This window comes from Bactrocera neohumeralis, chromosome 2, assembly GCF_024586455.1.
Source record: "Bactrocera neohumeralis isolate Rockhampton chromosome 2, APGP_CSIRO_Bneo_wtdbg2-racon-allhic-juicebox.fasta_v2, whole genome shotgun sequence".
In the NCBI taxonomy this organism is placed as follows: domain Eukaryota; kingdom Metazoa; phylum Arthropoda; class Insecta; order Diptera; family Tephritidae; genus Bactrocera; species Bactrocera neohumeralis.
Genome location: NC_065919.1, coordinates 86943481 through 86967804, shown reverse-complemented (window position 1 = coordinate 86967804; position 24324 = coordinate 86943481). Strand labels below are relative to the sequence as shown.

The window sequence follows — 24324 nt, the reverse complement described above, 5'->3', positions numbered from 1 at the left end:
TCACAACAAAATGAAGTCGGTCTTTTGTGTTTTTGTTGTTTTTACAACTGATTTACAAACAATATATATATATGTATTTATTAATATACGAATATGACTTTAAGAACGCTGAGTAATCAGTGAGTGTTGAGCTGTTTATTAGTCGCATACGGGTGCAGAAGAAGCAACTTTTAGGTAGTTAAAGGGATCCAATTGTGAATGGAAGTAATTGGAGAGTAAGTACACATACTGGAGTAAAATAGTTGGTTTTCAAAAGTTTGTGTTGAACTTCTAATAGTACAAATAAATTTCAATCTTAAAAGTTCGAATGAAGTTCTCAGATTAATCTCAGATAATTCTAAATTAAATTAAATTCAACTAAGTTCTTTCAAGATCCTACATTTGCTTTTAAAAAACCACATTTAATACTCAATTCGCCTATAGGTAGGCTTAAATAACTAAAAAATACCAAACCGATCTCAAAGATATGAACAAATTAATTAATACAGCCTTTCTGTAACACAATATCTAGTGAATATTTATTTTCCTGCTTTAAGCTCTTGACTACCAGCATTCACTATATCTCAAAACTTAAACTTCTCATAATTTGCAATGTGTTCTTAGATTAAAATTCAGCTCAGCACTCGGCAGCGTTCTCACGACCATTCTCACAGGCACAATTTACGAAGCATTTTCATGCACTTTCAAATTTCAATATTCAACGAATAAATGCCAAAAATACTCCAACATCGAATAGCTCGAGAATCGAATAACTGTTACAATGATACTCTAAACTTTTGCTCGAATTGCCGTTATTCAATGATGCAACAAACCAATCGACATAATTACCCTTATAAATGTTTGTATACAGAAATTGTGAATTTTGATTTTGAAGAGTGCAAAAGTTTATACGTTTCAAGTATTTGTAGATAAAGTTAAAATTGTATTAAAGTATTCACGGAAACGAATTTTTAATTTATTGACACTTGAATACTATTTTTTATGTGTTTTACGGATTTTTTAATTTATTAAAGTGTAGTATAAAAAATAATATTTTATTTTTTATTTTTAATTTTTTTTTAATTTTTTTCTTATTAATTTTTATTTTTCCTATATTTTTTATATATTTTTTTATTTCTTTATTATTTTTTTATTTTCTTCATTTTGTTTCCTTAATGAACATTAAATGTTCTGTGAGCACCTGTAAATACATATGACATATTGAGAACTGGGCATTATAGTGTGTGATACATACGAACTATATTATTATAGCATACTTTCAGGCTAAGTTCGAGTAATTATTTATTTTATTTAATTAGAGGACTATAATACATGCACAAACTTGCTTTACCACATTTATAAATATGTTAATAAATTTCTGAAATATTAGAAAAAACACAGCTTTTCCAAATTTTTCTTAAATCGACTTCCATCAGCTAACTAGATTTCACATTCGATCATTATCTTCAAAATAGTAAATTGTTCAATAGTAGAAATCTGGTATTCGTTCGCAAAGAACTTGTTTAGACTTAAAAAATAATAACTTTTCAATGAGTTAGTAATAGACTTGTACTCAACAGCGATCTAATTTTTAATTATTTAGCTCTTTGTGACTATTTCCTTGAATGTTGGACAGGCTTTAACTAATTTTTGAATTCACAATTTTTTCAGATTTTTTTCTTAAACTTGCAAATTAAGGTACTAGGTACCTTACAAAACTAAATATTCAATATTTTTACATATTATTTTGAGGGTTTATACCCTAAAATAGGGGTTTAGTTATGGCTATATTTGCTTTATTTGACATATTAAATGCATCGTTTTACAATAATGCGAAGAATAATTTTTTTTCCAAATTTTAAACATTTACTTGCATAAAATATTTTAAATATTTAAACTTTTGTAAATTTGTAAACTTGAATTTTTTGCTTTTTATGCCGAAATTTTTGTTCTTAATTTAAACAAACTTATTTCAATAAATATTTTAAACATTTTTTATTGTTTTTTTACTTTTAATTTTTGGAATTTTTTTTGTTTGTTTTTTAGGCGGCAATTTTTATTTGTAATAAAAAAATATCTTGCATTAAATTTTAAAAATATTTTAAAAAAATTTTATTTATAATTTTGTTTTTTTTTGTTTTTTTTATGCGCCAAAGTTTTATTTATAATCTTGATAATTAATTTTGAAATTTTATTGCTTACAAAAAATTGCTTGCTATATATTAAACAATTTTTTAATGTTTCTTTTTTAAATTTTTTTTTGTTTTTTATTCTAGTTTCTTGCACAAAAAAATGCATTTTTATCGTCTATTTGACGTATGTACATACATATTTATGTACAAGTGTATGTTGCTATGTACACTCATGTTGGTGCATGTCTAAGTGCTGTGCTGCTACCCTCCACTACGCATGCGGAGCAGAGCAAACCTTTGCAGATATCAAAAGTAATCATAAATCAATTCCCTCCAATAATTTTTAAAATTTCGTATTAAATATCTTAAAATGTTATCAAGTATCGATTTATATACATACATATATCTTAACTCTGTAGTGAACACATACACATTTAAACAGTCATCGACGTTCATAAAAATATATTATTATATAGTAAATAAATAAGTGAAAAAACACAACCACATACAGACAAAGTAGTTTAGTGAACCATTTTAAACCGTTTATTCACTCTTTAATAAAACCGGAAAAAGTAAAGAAAAATTTTGTTCAAATTTCCTGTATGTGTGTGTATCGTAGTATTGAGCGGGTTTGAATTGCTTCGATATGATAATTTTGTCATCGCACATAGCAAGGCATACTAAGCGACTAGCGTTCAAAGCAATGGAAAGGAAACGGTGAAGAAGTGAAAATCATGTTTTATGGAATTATAGCGTTATACATACTTGGATATAAGGTGTAAACTTGGAAAGGGTCATTAAAGAGTTACCTACATACATATACTTAGATAAACGTATATATATATTTATATATATATACATAAAGCTAATACATTTGTACGCATATAACTGTATTTTCGAATATTCAAACATATATGTATGTAAGTATTAGTAAATGTAAGGATTCTGTGTGATAGTGTGGGTATCGAGTGCGTGTGAGCAACGTTTGGTAGTGTGCGGTCGGTCAGCAGTGCTGCCGGATGATTTTTTTTCATATTTCTTGCTTTTTCTCAAAGCGGCGCTGGTATTCAACTTATTTTATACAGTTAATACAGACATAAACATTTGTTGTTTGATTTTCGTATTTTTGTTTTGTTGCGTCCTACATCTCTGTCGCTGTGGCCACATCATACATATTTACGCGCATATTTGCATATGTGTATGAATTGTTTACTTTAACACTGTTGCGAGTATTTTAACGTCTTATATGTGTGCCCGCTTGTATATGTATAGGTGATACTGTATCTATTCATTTGTATGGCTGTGTGTTTGCATTTGTATGTGTAAATAAAACTATATTCTATCGGTTGTGCGCTTTTAACTGAAGTTCTACTAAAGAACCCTAAACAAGCATCCACTACACTAACACTAACATAGACACACTAGAGGTTATGAAAAGGAAAAGTCAAGAAGAGAGAGAACTTATTAAACCACTTTATAAGTGATTCAAGTTAGATTATGCTTGACTAGCATAAATATAGTTTCATAAATTCTAGTTGGGAACTATTATTTTCTCCACTGATATGGTATCCACATACATATATACCACACAGCCATGAACTCACATATATACATATATACATACATATTTAGTAGAAATATTTGCATGCATTTATACTTACATACATACTCTTTTGTAGTAGTGGTGCGTAGATACATTTTACTTAAATCCACACACACATACACATACTTACAAATAAATAATGATAAATTGTTAAAATCTGCGTTACTTACTTTTAGCGTCAACTCAATGACATTATATACTATAAGAAGTACATATATATACATATATATATATATACATTCATACATATGTATTATACTTATAAATTACAATAAGAAAATTATAAAAAAAATTACAAAAAAATAATAAAATAAAATAAAAATTTGAGAAAATTTGAGATAAACATGTATTAAATGAGAATGTAACTTTATTTTAAAATTCAAGACTTGAAACATCGTGCTAAATACTTTATATACAAAAAACAAAGGGAAACGTACATAATACACACACACACACACGCCTAGACGTTTGTATGTGACAATGTTACTCCGTTACTTGTTAGCATTTAAGCCCAATACGTAAGCCCATAAACACATAACAACTACGCTGACAAACACGCATACACACAACTAAACACTCACACATATAAAACCAACTACAACTACCGTAGAGAATTTCAAACCAATTTGATTATTTTAACTCTTCAACAACAATCAAGTGCAGCCGAGTCGCCTGAAAACGAAAAATATAAAAATATATGAAAATAAATAGAAAATAAGAGAAAATATCGATAACAGACAAACTAAGGCTTCCGTCTGTTTTCTGTTGTTTTTTTTTCAGCGATAAAATTTCTTGTATAAAAATCCACTTTCAACTACAACTCACAAGCCTTTTAGTTCAATCAAATTTTATAAAAAAAAAAATTGTTTGGAAAAAAGTATTAAAATATATATATTTTAAAAATCATTTTCTTTTTTCACCTTTCACTAAGACACGCACACACTCTCAGACATAATATTTAAATGAACCACAAGTAAAATTATGTGAAATTTTAAAAGTGTGAAAGCAAATGTACACTGATGTGTAAAACAGACAATTATTATCAGATTTAAGATGAACAAAAACAAATTCAAATTATTCCATCATGTAAATTCTTTTCAAATAATAAGAAAATAAAAGTGAAATGAGAAACAAAACAAAGAAATTAAACGCTGATGTTTTTGTTACGAGAAAGTAGTAAGGAATCGTCCGAGTGTGTCCCTCCGAAAAATCACTGATTTTCGCGCAATGGAGAGTTTTTTTTGAAATTTGAGAAAATGGTGACAGTTTGAACAAAATATATCCAATTTGGCCTTTTTCTCGACAGTTTTTCGTAGAAAAAATAGGAAGATTTCAAAAAAGAACGCGCGATAGAGAATGATGTTAAAAATGTTCTCTCCAAATTGGAACTAGATATCTTCAAAATTTCTCCTTTGAGGGTGGAAACCGCTTTGAAAAACACCATTCTGAGAAAAACGCATTTAAAGATGGAAGTCGCTATGTTCCCCACTCTGTTCCCTTTCTACAAGAAACGCTGTAGCCACCGTAATTATTTGAATTTCGATTTCAAAATTTGCGAGAATGTTTATTACATTGTACACTTTACGAAAAATAAAATCGATTTGTCGAAAATTTCACTCTGAGACGATCCCCTACAACAGTTGGTTGTCGTTGGTTATTTCATTGAGGGATTTTTACATATTTTTTTATTAGATATTTTATTTGCAATCTATCTGAACACAATCAGCAAATTTTATAAATATGAGAATCATAACAGGATTGATTGTACTCAGTTGAGACTAATCAACATAATGTACAATAACAAAAATTGCTAAAAATATTCTGAAACTACTTAAAATTTATATAGAAAGTCCAAAATTTGAATATTAAGATGCATTCTACAGCGCAGCGTCTACCTATGGGGATGCCCATTTTTGTTAGCTCATGGCGGCATGTTTGTTTATGGATTTTTATCAAATCTTTTCAGTTTTGCCACTTCATCGTGAAATGACTGTCGTGACTTTGGTACAACACTTGAAAATTGTCCAAGATTATTACGCATATTCACCTTTTTCAGCGGCTACTGTAGTTTCGGTTTTATTCAAAAAATCATCATTTCCTATGAAGCCTATTTCCGGCTTCGCTACTGGTTCGAGACAAACCCTCGTGTAGTTTAGGAAACGCAATTGCTTCTCCAAAAATTTACCGTTTTGTGTGCTCTGTGGTATGGCGGCATCATCGTGTCTAATTTATTTCGAAATGGTGTAGAAAATGCCGTCCCCATCAAAAGAAATCATTATAACACGATTTTGAACGATTTTTTCCTCCGGAATAGATGAAATCGACGAGAAAGATTTCTATTTCCGGAAAGACGGTTTCACGTCTAAACATGAACGTAAGTGGAGAAATGGTCCAGTCAAATGACCGTCAAAGTCATGCGATTTAACGCTTCTAGAATATTTTATCTGCGGGTTTGTTAAATTTAAGTTTCCGCCAATCAACCAGCAAAGTTCGAGAAGTTCGAAAACGACATTCAGCATACCATAGCCGAAATACCAGCCCAGACACTGCATCGAAGAACAAAACACTATTTTTATTTAAAAAATTCTTTCATTTTTAGGATAAAATGTTTTCTGCTGATCTTTCTATTTAAACTCGAACCCAATGCTGACGATTCGAAATTCTTCAAATTTTAAAGCTTTTCTGCGATAAAGGGGAAAATGTAAGTCAGTCCGCTGAAAGTCAAATCTTCAAAATAAAATTAGATAAAATAATGAGTAGAGTCTAGTTCGACCGCTATGTAATCTTTGGAACAATTTAAAACTCTGCAGGACTGCATTGTCAACAATAAAACCGTGTGAAGAAAGCAATCCCATAGAAGCGGTTAGTTTTGGCCAATGTTAGCGGAATTGTCTTCCGGCAGGACAACGCTAAAACACACACAACGATAGTGTGCCGCCAGAAGTTCGGGGAGTTTGGCTGTGACGTCCATACGCATCCACCTTATATCTCTATTTGTCACCAAGTGATGTCTACCTGTTCTTGCTTATATTTATTAATTTTGCTGTTGAAAATTCGCTTCAAGAGAAACTTGAGCCAATGGGGCGTTGGTTTCCATGAGAATATAAATTATGCTTTTGAAATGGCAATAAGTTATGCAATAAAGCGGTACATATTTGACCTAAATTTAAATTTAAATGACCTAAATTTGACCTATGCTTAAATAAAGACTGCAAAAATCATAGATTTTTAGACCTTATATTTGTCCTTGTCGATACTTCGAATGATCCTATTGATAAAAAATGGAATGTCATGAACATTTTAGCGCCAAGATTTTTCAAGAACTTCCTCTGCCGAATTCAACAGAATAAAAAATATTGCGTATATTGACCTAGAACGACTTGCTATATGCTGAAGATAGTGTGTTTATTTTTTCCCATAGCAGAGTGTAATAAATTATATTGAATTATTTCTGTTAATATTTGAAATATCGAATGTCATATTTGGAATTATTACGCTTAATATTAAGGTTTGTAAACGAAATACCGTAGATGCCCTGCAGAGAAGGGTTATCATGATTATATGTAGATTATATGATTGATTATATATATTTTATGATAGACGTTCTATGTGCCCTGCATCCCACGATCTGGCTAGCGAATTCTTGAACCAGCACGAAATTCGCCCAGTGGCGCTCAAATTTTACGCAGTAACAAAGCCAACCTCTTTACCATAAAAGTTTAGTTAAAGTTGTGAAATTTAAAGTGCGAATCGCAAGCTTTTCGCTACTCACCACACACGCATACAGCTGCCTGCGCTCTTTGAGCAAAGCTTATAAACAACGAGAACACCGGCAATGTGCTAATTGTCCTTCAGTGCAGCTCAGCGAATGGCCTACAATAAAGGATAAAGTTGTGAGTGTGTGCGTGAGCATTTCAATGCGTGTATGTGTGTGCTTGGCTATTGGCTTTGGTTCAGCCGGTAACTCTACAGAGGTGTTGTATGGCATTGGCGCTGTCAGTGTGTTGTCAACCATTCGAGTAGAAAGTTTGTGGCGGTTTCGCTTGCGGCAACTCACAGCTATTTACAACAAAAGTATGGCATTGTACTTGCCTAGCATTTGAAGTATTGGGAAAGGACTTACTGTGTGCGGCGGCGTGTGCGGAGGCAAAGCCAAAGTGAATTTTGGGAAAATCAATTGCAGTGCAAAGTTAAAATATTAACGAAATCGAAAAAGATTTTCAAAAAGCGTTTTGAATTCACAAAAAGCGTAAAATAGTAGAATAACTGTGCTTAAGTGATTGACGCCCTCGTCAGTGCCGTTTATACCGCGTGCCTGCCACACCAATTAATGCATTACGGGCAGCTGCGTGGCTTGGGTGTCTCAGCTCGACACGCTTGCCACACGCATCCTCAGCACCCGTGCTACCCCTAATGTATTGCGGATATTGAAAGTGAACTTTTAGCGCTTGTGAAAAGTTTAAAGAATAGAGTTTTGTTGTAGTTGTTTGTTGTTTTCTGTGTTCTTGCAGACACATCTATGCGTTAGCGCTGTCGGCCATATTTTACCATAACCACATTCATAGTGATATCTCAAGGAGGTGGCCGCATATCCTTTTGGGATAGCATAGATAAAAGCGCATCAGAGTCCACACCGAAGGGAGCGTTACGGCACTTTTGTGTGCGAGTCACTTTTGTTAGTGTGTGTGTGTAGAAGAAAGGCTTCAAAATTAATTATTCAAAGTACCATCACAACGCTATGTCCTTGTCGGCCATAGCAAAGGTAAGTCCTATAGTAATTGCATATATCGAACACATACACACACACAAAACTATGTGCGTGTGGCATTAAATTTTCAATGGCCGTTATAGAAGAAGTAGAAGAGGAAGAGTGCGACCACGAGCACTGCAGAATGAATGCAACTTCGCTCAGTCTTTTGGCGCTGCATTTTAATTACCCATTTTGTTTTGTATCAGTTTTTTTAAGTTTTTTGGCGTTTTTCTCTTAGAATTAGTCAATTTGCAAATTTCACTCATACCACGCTCTTAAGTTCTCTTCCCACCAAAGAGTGATTTTCGGCAAAAAGTGTGGCCAGATGGAGGTTTTTGGTAGTTTTTCTGCAACGTGTAATATGTTTTCGGAATTTTCGTATAGTTTGTGGATATCTCTGGAATTTCATTAATAAAATAATTTCTAATTCGAAATTTTATCTTATAAGAGCGGCATAATTTGGACAATAATCCATGTCAAGTTTCATAAAGATATCTGGTCAAATAAAAGAGTTGTCAATACAAGCACGTAATTGTGATCATTTATATATATACATTTTATTGGGACTCGGACGATATCGTCTTTGTGTTCCAAATTTCATAACACATTTAATGTACCCTGTTCCTGGTATAAGGAAACCAAAGTGAAAGTTGAAATTGTTTCTTATTTATAAGAATTATATGCATACCTAAGAAGAATGACAGAAATGCTAATTCAGAAAAAAATTATGTATAAAGTTCTTAAATTAGGTTAGGTTAGGCCAATAAGCCACGCATAGACCAGTTTGGTCCTTTGCGATACCAGATGGAGTTTACTTGCTAATTTTAACAGACTCTGCGGCCTCACTTTCGATGCCCACATTGTGGGGATCCCAAATGCTTACATCGTAGTCTTGGCAATGCGGGACAAGTGGACAAGAGGTGCTCCATTGCTTCCCTAGTGCCCTGCTCTTGACATTTTCTGAGGTCTTCTCGAACTGTTCTTAAAGTTAAAATAAAACATTTAAGAAAAGTTAATATTTATAACAAAAATACTTTAAAAATATTTACCCATCTGGCATGACTGCCTAGTTCGTTTGCTTTCGCATTTAACACGCTTTCATATGGTATGCTTTCCTGTATTTCTTCCTTTATGCGCATGTGCCGGGTCACTCAAACCTCTCGCAAAATTTTTGTGGCAGTTAATGTTTTCTCAAACCAGTTATGTTGTTCTCACACCGCTACTTGGCGATAAAAGAAACTTTCAAGAGTGTGAGTGTTGTAAAAGTTTGCGAATTTCCTATTCACAAAGCAACCCTTGTGGCCATTGTGGCCGAATATGATTGCCAACTACAAAAATGGATTCTTTAAACTTAATTAAATCTGCAGTAATTATCAAAAAAGTAAAATGGAACGAAATCTTTATTTTAAGGTGTTTTATAGGAATTTAAAGAAGAGTAGCAATAAATCAGTAGAGAATAACAACTAAGACTCTATATAAGAAAGGCTTACTAAAGTCCTACAACTACATAAAACCTGGTAAGAAAAGGAAATTTTGTTTCGGGAGCCTTAAGTTAGAGCAATTATCAATAAGACTTTGTACTGTTCTGCAGGCAGTAAAGTGAAAGCTTTAAAAAAGCTCACTCTTTTTAACCAGTTGACTCTCGAAAGTGATTTTGAGCCCTCAATCGTGTTACTTTAGATATGGCGACTGTAATTAGCATATCATATTCCAATGTATATCAACTTAATTATCTCTTCTTCGCTAAACCAGCGCATTCAGTTAACTTTGGCAACACTGCATTACCAAAAGCTTAACTAGCAGGCCTCTAGGCGCTTCGGGATTTCACTTTATCTACATGCCACTGTTACCGTTTTTCAAAAGTGACATTCACCACACTCTGACTCCAACACATGCGCAACTAAATCCTACCAACGCCGTTGGTGATAGGCGCTCGTAGCTTGGCACGTGTACGTCACTCACACTCCAAGCAAACGCAGGCACCTCAAATTACTCTTACTCCCTGTTTTTACTCTCCCTCTCATTTCATTGAGTTCGCTTTTAGCGCTTTAGGAGCAAAATATTCAACCGGTATTTAAACACAAAAGCAGCTGGAGCAAGTCGGCAAGCAAACAAATCAGCGAACAAAGTGGAAGCGGGCGCATAATGCAAGGCCGCCAGCGAGTTTCACTCAAATTTAATCTAAGCCTACTTATGGCCTACAATGTTTGCATGTAGCGCCTGCCAGCGAGAGGTGAATGTCCTGAAATGCCAACAACAGGCGCTGTTACATATGTAGCTTACATAGCAAAGCGCTCCCGATTCATGTGAAGCATAATGTTCGTGATGCTCACGTTGAAAAAGGTCAATCACCCGACCTTGGGGTGCGACACAGTTGGGCAACTCGTGGCATCAATAGCTTCATCATTATGACGTAGTTATATGTATGGTAGGCCATTATTGTATATAGTATTTGCGACGTAATGGTCATTAACAAGTGTGGGTGTGTGCCTCTGCCAAATACAAATGTATACAAGTATGTACGTGCTCGTATAGAGAGTATATGGTTGTTAAGGCGAGTTCATTGACCTCGTTTATATGTATTTCGACGCTGAATATTTTTCGGTTGCTCCATTTGTTCAGTGATAGTTCGACGAGGAAACGGAAGTTTCCGAATTTAAAAATTCTTATTTGCTCATCCTTTTTGTAATAAAATTAAAAAAATAGCTAAAAACTGTCTGAAACAAAATGTCAAAATTTTTATAAATGTGAAGGATTCTAGATTCGAGAGAATGAAAACGAGTAATAATATATATTGGAGAATACAATAAAAAGAAATTATACTCTTGTTCTTGTTCTCTTACCAAGACAATTCCTACTACTAAATCAGCAAAATGAATATATTTCACAGCAGGGTATATTAAGTTTGCCATGAAGTTTGTAACATCCCAAAGGTTAAGTTGGAGACCCTATAAAATGTATATAAATATATAATGGGTTGTCAAAAAAGTCTTGCGTTATTTTTATGGAATTTTTTTTTTTATTGAAATTGAAATGAATTTTTGATGACTCATGCCCAGCTCTTGACCGATGCTACGGCTGCTACTATGCCGGTCTCTTTCGACTAATTCAGCGGTTTTATCGCAATTTTCGACGACAGGCCTTCCGGAGCGTGGCGCATCTTCGACCACCTCTACACCAGAACGAAAACGTTGAAACCATCGTTGAGCGGTGGAAATGGAAACTGTATCGGGTCCATAAACTGCACAAATTTTATTGGCGGCTTGAGATGCATTTTTGCCTTTATCGTAGTAGTACTGTAAAATATGCCGTATTTTCTCTTTACTTTGCTTCATGTTTGCAACGCTATAACTCACGAACGACTTAAAAGAAACGACAATCAATCAAATACATGTAAGCGCGTGAAATGAGCTTTCCAAAAAGGTATAGTATGACCCGATGCGACGAATAAAACTAGAACTACGCGCTTTCAGCGCCAACTAGAGAAAATACCGCAAGACTTTTTTGACAACCTAACATATGTTATAAATGATAAGTATGATGACCCGAGGTGGTTTAGCCATGTCTGCCGGTACTTCTGTTTAACTTATATACGCCAACTAGTCCACCAGTTTTTGAGGTATCAATTTGAAAATTTGCAGATGTCATTTTCTCCCTACAAAGGTACTTTATTTTCGGAATCGCCGATATATAGCATATATGTAGCTGCCATACCAGCATACATCTTTGGAGTGGAATATCGGGCAAAGCTACGGTGCAGTTTCCGAAGAAATTGTTCAGATCAGTCATGCAAACTAACCGATCAAAATTAAAACGTTTGTTTGTATCAACCACTACCACGCCCACAAAACGGCAAAAAACGTCATTAAACGAAAATTTATAAAGTGTCATATTAGCAATAAATTTGGATAAAGCACTGTAACTTGGCAAAGTATATGGCAATAGGGCGGCAAAAAAAATATAAAAAAATGGGTGTGGCCAAGCCCTCTAACAGGTTTAGTCTACATATCTCTTAAACCAGTAAAGCTAGAATAACCAAATTCACAAAGCACGATTCCTAGAAAAATCCGTACCGACATCGCAGAAATAGGTTAAATCGGATGATATTGCCGCACACACCCCTTATAACTACTAAAAGTGCGACAAATAAATTCGCGAGAGACATCAAATTTTAGACCGCCCACATCTCGGTGAAGAGCCATATCTCAGGACCTACTCAACCGATTTCGACCAAACTTGGTATATAATGTTAACCTGACATTTATATTTTCCAGTGCGAAAACAAACGAAATCGGACTACAACCAAGTCCTCTACCGTCTACGTCTCCGTCTGCTTCCCACATAAACAAATTTTAAATTCTTTATTTTGATCGAATAGCGCACTTAAAGTAAAACACCTTATGACCAAATCCTAATCGGACCAAGACTACTGAAGTATCCAGATACCGAATAAATGAATCAAAGTTCCAATTGCGAATCCTTTTATCGAAATTATCGGTCAATCTGTGAGATATATTATATAAATCCTGAGAGAATTCTTTTCTAATAATAATATGGCTGCATGTAAAAAAGGGTTGAGTGGGATAAGTAATTTTTTAGCCCCCATATACTTAATAGAATGCACTGTCAGTTGACTTCATCAACAAGAGTCGGGGGAAACTTACCCTAGGCTTTACATAATTTACAGCCATTGCACTTGAAGATATTTCTCTGTTTTTGATACTGAAAAGTTTCAAGAGTATGAAATGCTCGGATACACCCGACCTTGGCCTTACCTTACTTGTTTAAGTATCTTTCGAGTACATGTGAGCTTTTTTTATTTGAGCATTTTTAGATTTAGACACTTAAGCGCCCTCTTGCGTTTCAAAGTTCGCCTAAGTCCGCTCGTATGCGGATACCAACGATAGTGATGATCGGGGCTTTGGTTAATATACATATTAATGATCATAATACCGAACACTTTAAATATATTGTCATAGCAAATTGTGACAAAAAACAAAATTCGCTGAAGGAGCTGAAGGCCATCCTAAAAAGTGCTTATAAAAAGTGTTTCAAGAACTGGAAAAATCGATGGCATAAATGTAATACATCTGGTAGGGACTGCTTTGCAGGCGATATAATTAATACTGATGAATAATTAAATATTTTGCGTGTTCCTTACAATTTTCAGGTGCTTTTTTGTCCCAATCTATATGGTGTAATCTTTTTTAGAAAACAGAGTGACTATTTTTTCTAATCACAAGTGGTTTACTTTTGCTCTCAATAATATCTACACCTCTGAAAAATGTTCCAAAAAGCTTAAGTTTCAGTATCAACCATTATAATTACCAGATAATATATGAACGTACATATATAATCTTGGGAGAATCTAACAGAACAAGAAAGTAAACTGAACAAGTAAAGATGTAGTATATCGCTACATTTCCAAAATTACTTAAAAACTAAAAACATAAAAACGTTTGCTCTTAACTCTTACTTATTCACATTAGATTTCGTTTAACTTCGGCAAATTAAGTCACACGAGAACACAGCTGGTCGATGTGATAAGGAGGCTTGTTTGCCTATATTTAAGAATAAGCAATAAATACGAAGTAAATAAAATTAATATTTACCGGTTCTCTTTGGAATTTGTATAAACGGCAAACAGAGCTATAAAGAAAACAAAACAAAAACAAAAAAACAACTAAGAAGGTTGACTTAAACAGCAAAGTAAATAAACCAGTTAGGCCAGGTCATTTTTATGTGTAAATACATTTACATATATACATATTTATATATTTTCACTTAGATACACGTTTTATTGATACAATTTTATATAAGAAGTTAATATTCATTTACACAAACACTATTGTGGATAAGCACATAAAAATATCAATATTTATGAATCGATCGGCTCGACAAGGCTGCCTCGCGGATGAGAGTTCTAATTGTTTAAAATATATAAATTCAAACCAAATGGAAATTAAGTTCACAAGCCCTTAATTCCTTAGCCATCCAACTGAGCGCGATCGCGTGTTTCTGCAGTGCTTGGCGAGAGGTCGAAGCTGCCACAGTCTCTTCTCACATATTTCTTCTCAATAATATTCTTTAAAACATTCTTTTGGTTTATTATTTATTATTTTTGTTAAACTTTAATCTTAACAATGTCTAAATCTCTCTCTTGTTCTACTTTACAAAACGACGACGTAAAACGCGACTCGGCATTGAAGCCTATACTCTACTCGTATTGGCGTAGTTCCTGTTCGTGGCGGGTGCGCATCGCCCTCAACTTGAAGGAAATACCCTACGATATCAAACCCATCAGCCTCATCAAGTCGGGCGGTGAACAGCATTGCAATGAGTATCGTGAGGTCAATCCGATGGAGCAGGTGCCAGCGTTGCAAATCGGTATAACCTATACTTAATGTAGTATATAATATTGTATACAAACTATACTTAAAAATTTTTTCTTATTACTTGCAGATGGCCACACGCTGATCGAGTCTGTCGCCATTATGCACTACTTGGAGGAGACACGTCCCCAACGTCCATTGCTGCCACAGGACGTGCACAAACGAGCCAAAGTGCGTGAAATAGTCGAAATCATCTGTTCGGGCATACAACCACTGCAGAATCTGATTGTACTCATTCATGTCGGCGAGGAGAAGAAGAAGGAATGGGCACAGCACTGGATTACGCGCGGCTTCCGCGCTGTCGAAAAGGCGCTCTCCACCTCGGCTGGCAAATACTGTGTGGGCGATGAGATTTCCATGGCCGATTGCTGCTTGGTGCCACAGGTCTTCAATGCAAGAAGGTAAAATAGCGTGTTTACGTATTAAGGCCTGCGATCTAATGTAGTAGGGGTAGTTTAAAGGGGTTACGTGGATTTCCTCAGGGGTTTTTTCAAGTTGAAAATTTAACTTAGAACTTGGACGCAGAAAAAATTTGGTTTTGGCGAACATTCATCCAAAACAATGAAAATTTCGCGACATTTTTTTTTTTAAATAAATGTAATCGGAAAAAAATCTTATGTCCAAGTCTTTAAGAATTTTATCTCAAAGACCTGGGTAAAATTTCATGAAAGTCGGTTGAATAGTTCTCGAGAAATCTTACTAACCGACTTCAAAACAGAGTTTCGAGAAAACGCGTTTAAAGGCGGCGCACTTAGCCCAGCTAGCCTTTGCCTCAAGGATGTATCTCTGAAACTATTACTCGGATCAACTTGAAAATGTAGGACAATATTTTAGAGGTGTTGCGGAATTTAATAAGACAATAAAAAATTTCGATTTTGAGAAACCCGTGAACTCTTAATTTGGCGGGAAGCAGATCTAATGTAGTAAGGTAGCTTCTATTATTCAAATATTACGAAAGTCAACTATAACTTCTATTATTAACAAACTATACCAATAATTGAATTTAACAGATTCCATGTCGATCTACGTCCATACCCGATCATCTTGCGTATTGATCGTGAATTGGAGGCTAACCCCGCCTTCCGCGCCGCACATCCATCCAACCAACCAGACTGTCCACCGGAGTTGCCAAACAAATAGAATTTCCCGTCAACAACTGCGAAGCGCCGCAAAACCAAAAAATGATCGCAAACAACACAATAACAACAACAAGAACAAAAGTAGCAGCAGCACCATCAAGCATAACCGAAACACCTGGAAGACGCCGAACCCATACAACGGCGCACAAATTGAAAACAAACGACAAAATGTGGCACTTTCAAGCAGTTGAAACAAATCTGACCAAACGAAGCAACGGAAAATTGCAAATTAAATAAAGAAAAAATAACAAAAACCACAAGATAAAATTTTGAAAGACGAATTGGCAAAACCTTGAGACATATTAAATACGTATGTATATCTATAGAGATATTTAAAAATACTTGAAACTTGCAAAATTCTGCAAAACCGTTAAATGGAGATCAGTTGTAGGATAAAGAGTCCACAAAGTGGCCCACCTAGAACCGCTCGACAACTAAACAAAATAAGCATATAATAAATGTATGAAGAAATTGTGAAATGCAAACTCAAAGAGGGTAGAAAATGTGAGAGCTAATCGATCATTTGGAATGTGAGAAAGCATAAAAATTTGATTTAAAAAAATATTTGGCAACAATTGTGAAAATTATCTGAAAGATATGAATACGTATTTTATAGATTACACTTAAACACACACACACACACACACACAAATATATTATAAGCATTACTTAAAAAAGTATGTAAATCTATAAAAGGTTAAAGGAAAAAAGTTGAGATTTCGAAAATAAATTGAAAATAAATTCGAAAACAAAAAAGTAAAAATTAAAAACTTGTGAAATTATGTACGAAAAGCAAAATTAAATTCAGGGATTTTTAAGCAACTAGAAGGGAATAAGTGAAATTTGCAAAAAATGAAAATACACACACACCCACACAAACAACACAACCAGCAGACACTTGAGCAAGCCATTGACCACAACACCAAACAATAACGGTGCAAACACAAAGAACTTGTAACAAAATACAAAACACGCAAATAAAAGAGTACAAAATGCAGTAAATTAATTCATTGAAACCAAAAAGTACATAAAAGCATAAGTGAAAAACAAAAACAAAAACTATTAGCTTCCTAAAGTGAACGTGAAAATTAAGCATTACATTAAGGGAACAACAAAAACAAAATGTATTTTAATAGTTGGACAAGCATTAAGATTTTCAGAAAACAAAAACTATTAATATTAAAAAACATTATTAAAGCGCATATTTCAGACGTGGCATGCATTATTGAAACTTGCAAGAATATTTTTATTTTTTTTTTTTAATATCGATTTTTCTACTAATCAAAACGGCTGAAAAATGATTTGCTTAGTTATCGAAATTTATTTTTGCATAATACCAACAATGATTTTCAGAGAGCAAATTATATGGAATGAACAAATTTTATACAAACCTTACCGCGTAGCATCAAAAAAAAACACGTATACCAGCTGATCAAATTTGACTCGGACTCGGTCGATATAAACTGCACGCGATATCGAAATTATTTTGTATACATTTGAGGTTACATTTGGAATACCGCATTTCATTTATTATTTTGCTAAATTGATGACTAAAATTTCCCGTTTTGCTACACTTTGGTTGTGAGATTCATTCTGTAAACCGAAGTGTGACAAAATTATTTCATTTTCCAAATTTTCAATTTCAAATTTAACTGATTTCATTTGTTGTAAGCATTGCTTAAAGTTCATCTTAATCACTCCCCTTTTCATTTTTCACTCAGAATTATTGTATTTTTGTTAATTTCAAATGCGTAAAGTACAAATAACATTTTTTTTACATGATATTGTCTTAAATTTTCAATAAATTGAAAAAATCTACAAATTAAACGAAATTTTTTCCCTCATATATCAACAAACTAATCCAAGCCTTCAACCATTGAGTCAATAAGAGGACTCCACCTTGTCAAAAATATAAATAAATTCATAAATTTTGACACTTGTTTGAAGAAAATTGTTGTTGGATTACATACAAAAATGAATTTCCACAACTACTTACAATTCTCAACGCTATGTTTTTGGTCTTATGTATAACTTATAAATTTATGAGCCTGTATGAAATCCATAAATGTGACTTGTCAACTACGATGGCATTTGTTGAAATCACTCTTTTCCATTCTCCACATTTTCGAAGTGAATATGCTTAGCTTGTTGAACAAATTGAACAAGTCAAGTCGGAACGCTGAAATACTTTTGTGATGGTGACTAAAATTCAATCAATAATATAAATATAGTATACATGTAGTATCTCAAATGTCCTCTATGTATGTATGTGTACTTCAGATTAATCTGTATAGCTAAAAAACGGTTTATAACAAATTTCAATACTCATGCACAGGAAAATAGTTTTTTAACTCAACGCAAATAGATATTTATGCTAATGAAATTACATGAAATTTTATGTATTACTAAAACTAAAGAGTAAATAATATAAAAACGAAAAAGATAAAACTTAAATACATTTTCATGAGTAAACTTTCTGCAAACGATTACATAATTGTCATACAAAATTTTAATGAATAATAAAGTAAATGAATACAATGTCTTAATCCTTCAAAACTTGAATGCTGAGCGTGTTTCATTACAGGGAGTGTACGGGGCGACCTGTAAAGTAGGCAGTATACAAATGACATGACTGTCTCAAGAGAAATTTCTTTGCAATGGGTGATTCAAGTAGTGGTAATTTTTTCAATTGCATTATACAACAACAACGTCTTCAACTTGATTACAAAAATTCACGTTCCGTAAAGAATGTCTTTCACGCGTTTCGCTCAACTTAGGGTCGGCATAATCGGATTACAGAGCGTACTATTCGCAACACCATCACCCAACCTGAGACCCACCATTCATTACTCGATAATTTTCGACTGAATAGTCCACATCCAGTAAGTAGTGAAGTCATAGCTTAGAGTGTACACGAAGAGCGTAGAGAGTTGATTTGGCGACGTTCGCAGCAAATCGGCCTGACGTATTGGAACGACTTGGCGCATTCTACGTCGAGAACTTAAATTGAAAGTGTACAAAAAAAAACTTGTGCATGAACTGAAGCCGCTCGATCTTCCCAAGCGACATCGCTTCTCTCTATGGGGTCTTAAAAAGTTTCAAGAAGATCCAACGTTTTCGAGTCAAACTTCCCGGCTCAATGGGTATATAAACGACCAAATTGCCGCACTTGGGACGAAAAGCAACATGAGTTTTAAGAGCTGCCATTTCATCCAGAAAAAAACTACGGTTTGGTATGGTTTGTTGACCAGTGGTAACATTGGTCCATATGTTTTTAAAAAATGACGCCGGTGAGAACGTAACCGTCAACGGCGACCGTTATCGCGCCATGATAAACGACTATTTTATGTCTGAAATTGAAGCTCGTGATCTCGGCGGCATTTGGATCCAACAAGACTGCGCCACTTTCTACACATCGCATCAATCAATGCATTTATTTAGATAACTCTAAGGTGAGCAGATACTTTTCACGTTTTGGGCCGGTCAATTTGCCACCAAGATCGTCTGTTACCACAATCCGTTAGACATTTTCCTGTGGCGATATGTAAAGTCTAAAGTCTATGCGGACAATCCCGCTTCGATTCAGGTCTTAGAGCAAAACATCACGCGCATCATTCGCCAGTTACCAGTTGAAATGCTCGAACGAGTCATCGAAAATTGGACTCAACGTATGGATCATCTGAGACGTAGCCGCGGCCAACATATGAAAGAGATAATCTTAAAAAAATAAATGCCAAAGAATTTTCTTTCGAACGATAATAAACATTCCCCATTGAATTTGAAGAGACTATGTTTTTTCTTTAAAAAAGTAGGACCCCCCTTTAATATATTCTGTCACAGTAAAAATTTCAACAGTTGTTTTGGAAAAAGGTAAGCACGTTTGAAAACTGGATCACGTCCTTCGATGGCAATCTTGAATAATGGGTTGAACGAATTTTAAGGGTCACAAAAAACTACTATATTAATTGTTTTGAAATTATAATGGTAATACAGAAACACATACAAGAAACACTAAAAAATTTTTGAATAAAAAATTTAGTTATTTTGGAGTTACAAGGGATTTTTGAGAAAAATTGAATTTTATTGCTCTTCTGTGCTGCGAGTGTGACGAGCTTTTTTCGCTAGAATATAGTATTGATGCTGTTAATCGATTTTACTATTACTATGTATAAAAAACTTAGTGGTAAATATCAAATGAAGAATTATTCTTCAGCACCAATGGACTCTGATTCCTATTTCTGTTTTGGCTTATTAGTTACAATTTCTGTTTTCTTTTCTGTTTCTGTTCTTCCCTTTTTGTTTTCGGTTGGTTATTAGTTACCTACTGGCTACTGGTAACCAATTATGGTTTTTGATTACCTACAACGAATAATTGCATAATTTTAGGCTACTGGCGCAGGCTAGTTGATCACAGCTGTTTCCACAATATAAACAAGTGCAAACCAAAAATTGCAATAAAGTAAATAACACAGCGTAATGTGCAAAAAGTTAGAACACAAAGGTCTAAGCAGAGAATGTATTTGTTTATATGTATTTCTCTGGTTTAAGTGATAAGGAATAGGCTGATAAAGCGAAATAAGGGTCGTTGATACTTATAAGCCGACAGTTGTTAGTGTAAATATGAATTCATAAGTGTCTGAAACATTCAACAGCACAACAACATGAATACAGCACTGAACAGTCGACAGCTTTTTCAAAGCAATTGGCAAACTAAACGCATTTTGAAGATGTGCGCACAGCAAATTTCCGCTTCAGCGTCGCTCCACAAGCCTGTAGAAACCAGTGAAGGCATGAAACCAATACTTTATTCCTACTGGCACAGTTCCTGCTCGTGGCGCGTTCGGACTGCACTTAACTGGAAGAATATTCCATATGAGACGCGAGCTGTCAACTTACTTAAGCCCGAAAGCGGACATCATTCTGCTGAGTATCTTGCGATTAATCCTACGGCGCATGTGCCAACACTATTTATAGGTGAGTACTTTATATAAAATAAACATTTTATTTCAATATGTTTTTTGATGAGATGGGAAGAACCTCATTGAGTCCATTGCCATTCTGCATTATTTGGAAGAGACGCGTCCGCTGCCAGCGCTGCTGCCGCAAGATGCATACGAACGTGCCAAGGTGCGTGAGATTGTAGAAATTATAGCCTCAGGCATACAGCCGTTACAAAATCGGAAAGTGCAGAAGCGTCTTGAGCACGATAAACGATTGGAGTGGGTTCAGCATTGGGTTAATAGCGGTTTTCGCGCTTTGGAAGAAAAGCTCTCTACCACGGCGGGCAAATATTGTGTGGGCGATGAAGTTTCAATGGCTGATTGCTGTCTGCTGCCACAAATTTTTAATGCCAGAAAGTAAGTAATGAGAAGACAGAAAGAGATATACTAAATAACTCTCCTTGCATTTGTAGCTCTCAGGTTGATATGCGACAATATCCGATTATGTCACGTATCGAAAGTGAATTGGAAGTGATTCCGGCGTTTATAGCTGCTCATCCAAACAATCAGCCGGACTGTCCAACGAAGTTATCTGGCAAATAAAATTTTAGGAAATCGAAGATGATAAATACTTTGCATGAAACTACAACCGCAATGCTGAATAGGCATATTATTTAAAAAATTAATAAAATAATGTGCATTCACAGAATTCATTAAACTTTAATAATGAGTAAATTCATTTTAAAAAATTTTGGTTCCTTTGATCCCGTTGCCGAACTGCAGGATGAGCTCCGAAAAGGGTGTCTGATGAGGTATACTTGAGGAAGATTTTTAAAGTTATCAAAAAGCCAAAAATCAAAAAAAAAAATATAATAAATTAATGCTTCTTTATTGACGTAGACAGCGCTACGTGGTTATAGCCGAATAGGTGATTAAGGACTATTGAAAATTAATATTTTTTAAACAAATGGCGGCTTACAAAGAAATATTTTTTTATTTTATTCCTTCGATCATTACTTGAAAATAAGTCTAAGAAGTTCCAGGCGCTGACGGAACGATTCCAAAAACAGCGTTTCGAGAAATAAGCGCTTAACGTCTTGGAATCTGATTACCCTTGGTTAAAAAAAATCTTACAAATCGCTCAAGTCACCGAAACTATTTTGGATAATATTTTCAAATATATGTACACATTATGTCCCTTAAACCCCTTAAATAAAAGATATAGATAATAATAAAAGATATAGAAAAAAAAATTATAGAAATAGTGCTTTATAACTCATATTTGTTATCACTATCTAAAAATGGTCAATATCGGACCACAACTTACAAGATCACCAGATTCCGAATGTTAGGACCCCAACAGCTTTGTCCCGCTTTTTGCCAAAAATATCGGGTTTATTTGTGGTACTTCTAAAATAAATTAGTTATATAATTATATTGGGTTGTTCATTATGTAGTTTCGTTTGATGACAATAGCTCAAGTTATTGAATTTTTTCACAGCCTACTTCACACTTAACCGCTTCACTGTTATGCATTTGTACAGCTGATATGGTAAGGCTTGTTTGTAAAAAAATGTCTTAAATTTTTTGGAATAGTTTTTGTTTTGTCTAACGCAATAATTCACAAGCAAATGAAACGTCTAGAATTAATTTCGAAGCTTGACATACAGGTTCCTCATGTTCTTACAAATCGAGATTTGCATTAACGATGGTGATTTGCTAATCACACGTGAAAGAAGTAATCCATTTTTGAAATACATTGTTACTAGCGAGGCAAATGGGTTGTTTAAAAGTATGTAAAGCGCTAGAGGTTTCGAAGGCCGAAAGTCACAAAAAAGGTGAACAGGATTTATTCATAGAAAAAGAGTAATGTTCCAACAGGAAGATGCGAGACCTCAAACAAGTTTGATGACTCTCCAAAAGCGTTTGCAACTTGAATGGAATGTGCACCCACCCACCATATTCTTCATACTTGACACCTTCGAACTATTGCTTTTACTGCAATCTGCAGAATGTTTTTAATGGGAGAACCTTCACATCAAATCAGTCGGTCAAAAACCACTTGAACCTTTTTTTGCCTGCAAGGATCAAAACATGTGCTTGGAATCAATCTTTTGACCTAAAGATGCCAAAAGGTATTGGATTAAGATGGAGAATATATTGGGTAGTCGAAAAAGTCTTTTCGTATTTTGTCAATAGATATCGTTGCAGTCGTACATATATCTCCAGTGATACCAATCATATTGTGTCACACCATGTAGTGTTGGAAAGGTGAAATTTCATTTAACCAAATAAAAAAAAAAAAAAATGGTAAATTGAAAAAAAGTTACAGCTGTTCAAAAATGAGTGAAAATAATGAAGAAATTCGCTATATTTTGAAATTTTTGTATAAAAATGCGAAGAATGCAACGCAAGCCAACAATGAAATTTGTGAAGTTTACGGAGACAATGTTGTAAAAAAAAGCACCTCGCTCTGGTCGAACTTGCGTTGAAAAAGTCGATAAAATTATGGAAAAAACTATTCAGGACCGTCACATAAGCGGCCAAAACATCGCTAAGGAACTTAACATTCATCATCATACAGCTTTGTATTATTAAAAGGCTGGCAACAAAAAGAAGCTCGATTTATTTGCGATTCTTTGCTGAAACGAAATGAAATCTAACCATGTCTGATTTCCACTTTTTCCAAAAAGTGTATCAAATACGACTAAAATGTGCGAAAAAGATCATGGTCCAAGCGTGGCGAAGCTCAACAAATGGTCGCAAAGCCAGGATTGCCGCGCCGATAGGTTATGCTAAGTGTTTGGTGGGATTAGAAAGGAATTAGGAGGAGTTGCTCCAGTCTGGTCGAAAGATTGATTCTTCATTTTACTCTCAACAACTGATGAGATTGAAACAGGCAAACGAAAAAAACGGCCAAAGTTGATCAACAGAAAGGCCTTTGTCTTCCATCAGGACAACGCTAGACCACACACATCTTTAATGACTCGGCAAAAACTGGGAGAGCTTGGCTGGCAAGTTTTGAAGCATCCGCCATATAGCCCTGACGTTGCATCATTGGACTATCATTTCTTTCGGTCAATGCAGGACTCCCTTAATGGTGTAAAGTTGGCTTCAAGAGAAAATTATTTGTCGCCGAGAAACCAGAAAAGTTTTACACTGATGGAATAATGTCCCTGGCGGAAAAATGGCAAAAGTGGTCGACCAAAATGGTACATTTTTGTTTATTTATTTATTAGTATAAATATAAAAAAAATTTGTTGAAATTTGATTAGAAATACGAAAAGACTTTTTCGACTATCCAACGTAATTTTATACATAATAAAAAATCATATTTAATTTGCACTAAAAATTACTTAGTGAACAAACCAATTGACGCAACACTTACC

General features: G+C 34.4%; 2 protein-coding genes and 1 long non-coding RNA gene across 6 annotated transcripts; 2 read left to right on the top strand and 1 right to left on the bottom strand.

Moving 5' to 3' along the window:
* The first annotated feature begins 7689 nt into the window (after positions 1-7689).
* LOC126764833 (probable maleylacetoacetate isomerase 2) lies at positions 7690-17159 on the top strand. 3 transcript variants are annotated; one of them, XM_050482429.1, is made up of 5 exons: positions 7690-7788; positions 8226-8476; positions 14674-14851; positions 14927-15257; positions 15867-17159. In XM_050482429.1, exons 2-5 carry the CDS (start codon positions 8453-8455, stop codon positions 15994-15996), a joined length of 663 nt encoding a protein of 220 aa, XP_050338386.1. In that variant the 5' UTR covers positions 7690-7788; positions 8226-8452; the 3' UTR covers positions 15997-17159. The 3 variants fall into 3 exon arrangements, with proteins under 3 accessions (XP_050338386.1, XP_050338369.1, XP_050338378.1); XM_050482412.1 differs by lacking the exons at positions 7690-7788; positions 8226-8476 and adding an exon at positions 9766-11440 and having other exon boundaries at positions 12001-14851; XM_050482421.1 differs by lacking the exons at positions 7690-7788; positions 8226-8476 and having other exon boundaries at positions 11574-14851.
* Positions 8994-9745, bottom strand: LOC126764846 (uncharacterized). Its single transcript, XR_007668107.1, has 2 exons — positions 9514-9745; positions 8994-9440 (listed from the first exon to the last, which is right to left on the bottom strand). It is a non-coding gene; the product is annotated as an uncharacterized LOC126764846 (long non-coding RNA).
* Positions 17160-20475: 3316 nt separating the features above from the next.
* LOC126764820 (probable maleylacetoacetate isomerase 2) lies at positions 20476-21662 on the top strand. 2 transcript variants are annotated; one of them, XM_050482402.1, is made up of 3 exons: positions 20476-20969; positions 21070-21352; positions 21409-21662. In XM_050482402.1, exons 1-3 carry the CDS (start codon positions 20657-20659, stop codon positions 21536-21538), a joined length of 726 nt encoding a protein of 241 aa, XP_050338359.1. In that variant the 5' UTR covers positions 20476-20656; the 3' UTR covers positions 21539-21662. The 2 variants fall into 2 exon arrangements, with proteins under 2 accessions (XP_050338359.1, XP_050338352.1); XM_050482395.1 differs by having other exon boundaries at positions 20477-20969; positions 21022-21352.
* The last annotated feature ends 2662 nt before the right edge of the window (positions 21663-24324 follow it).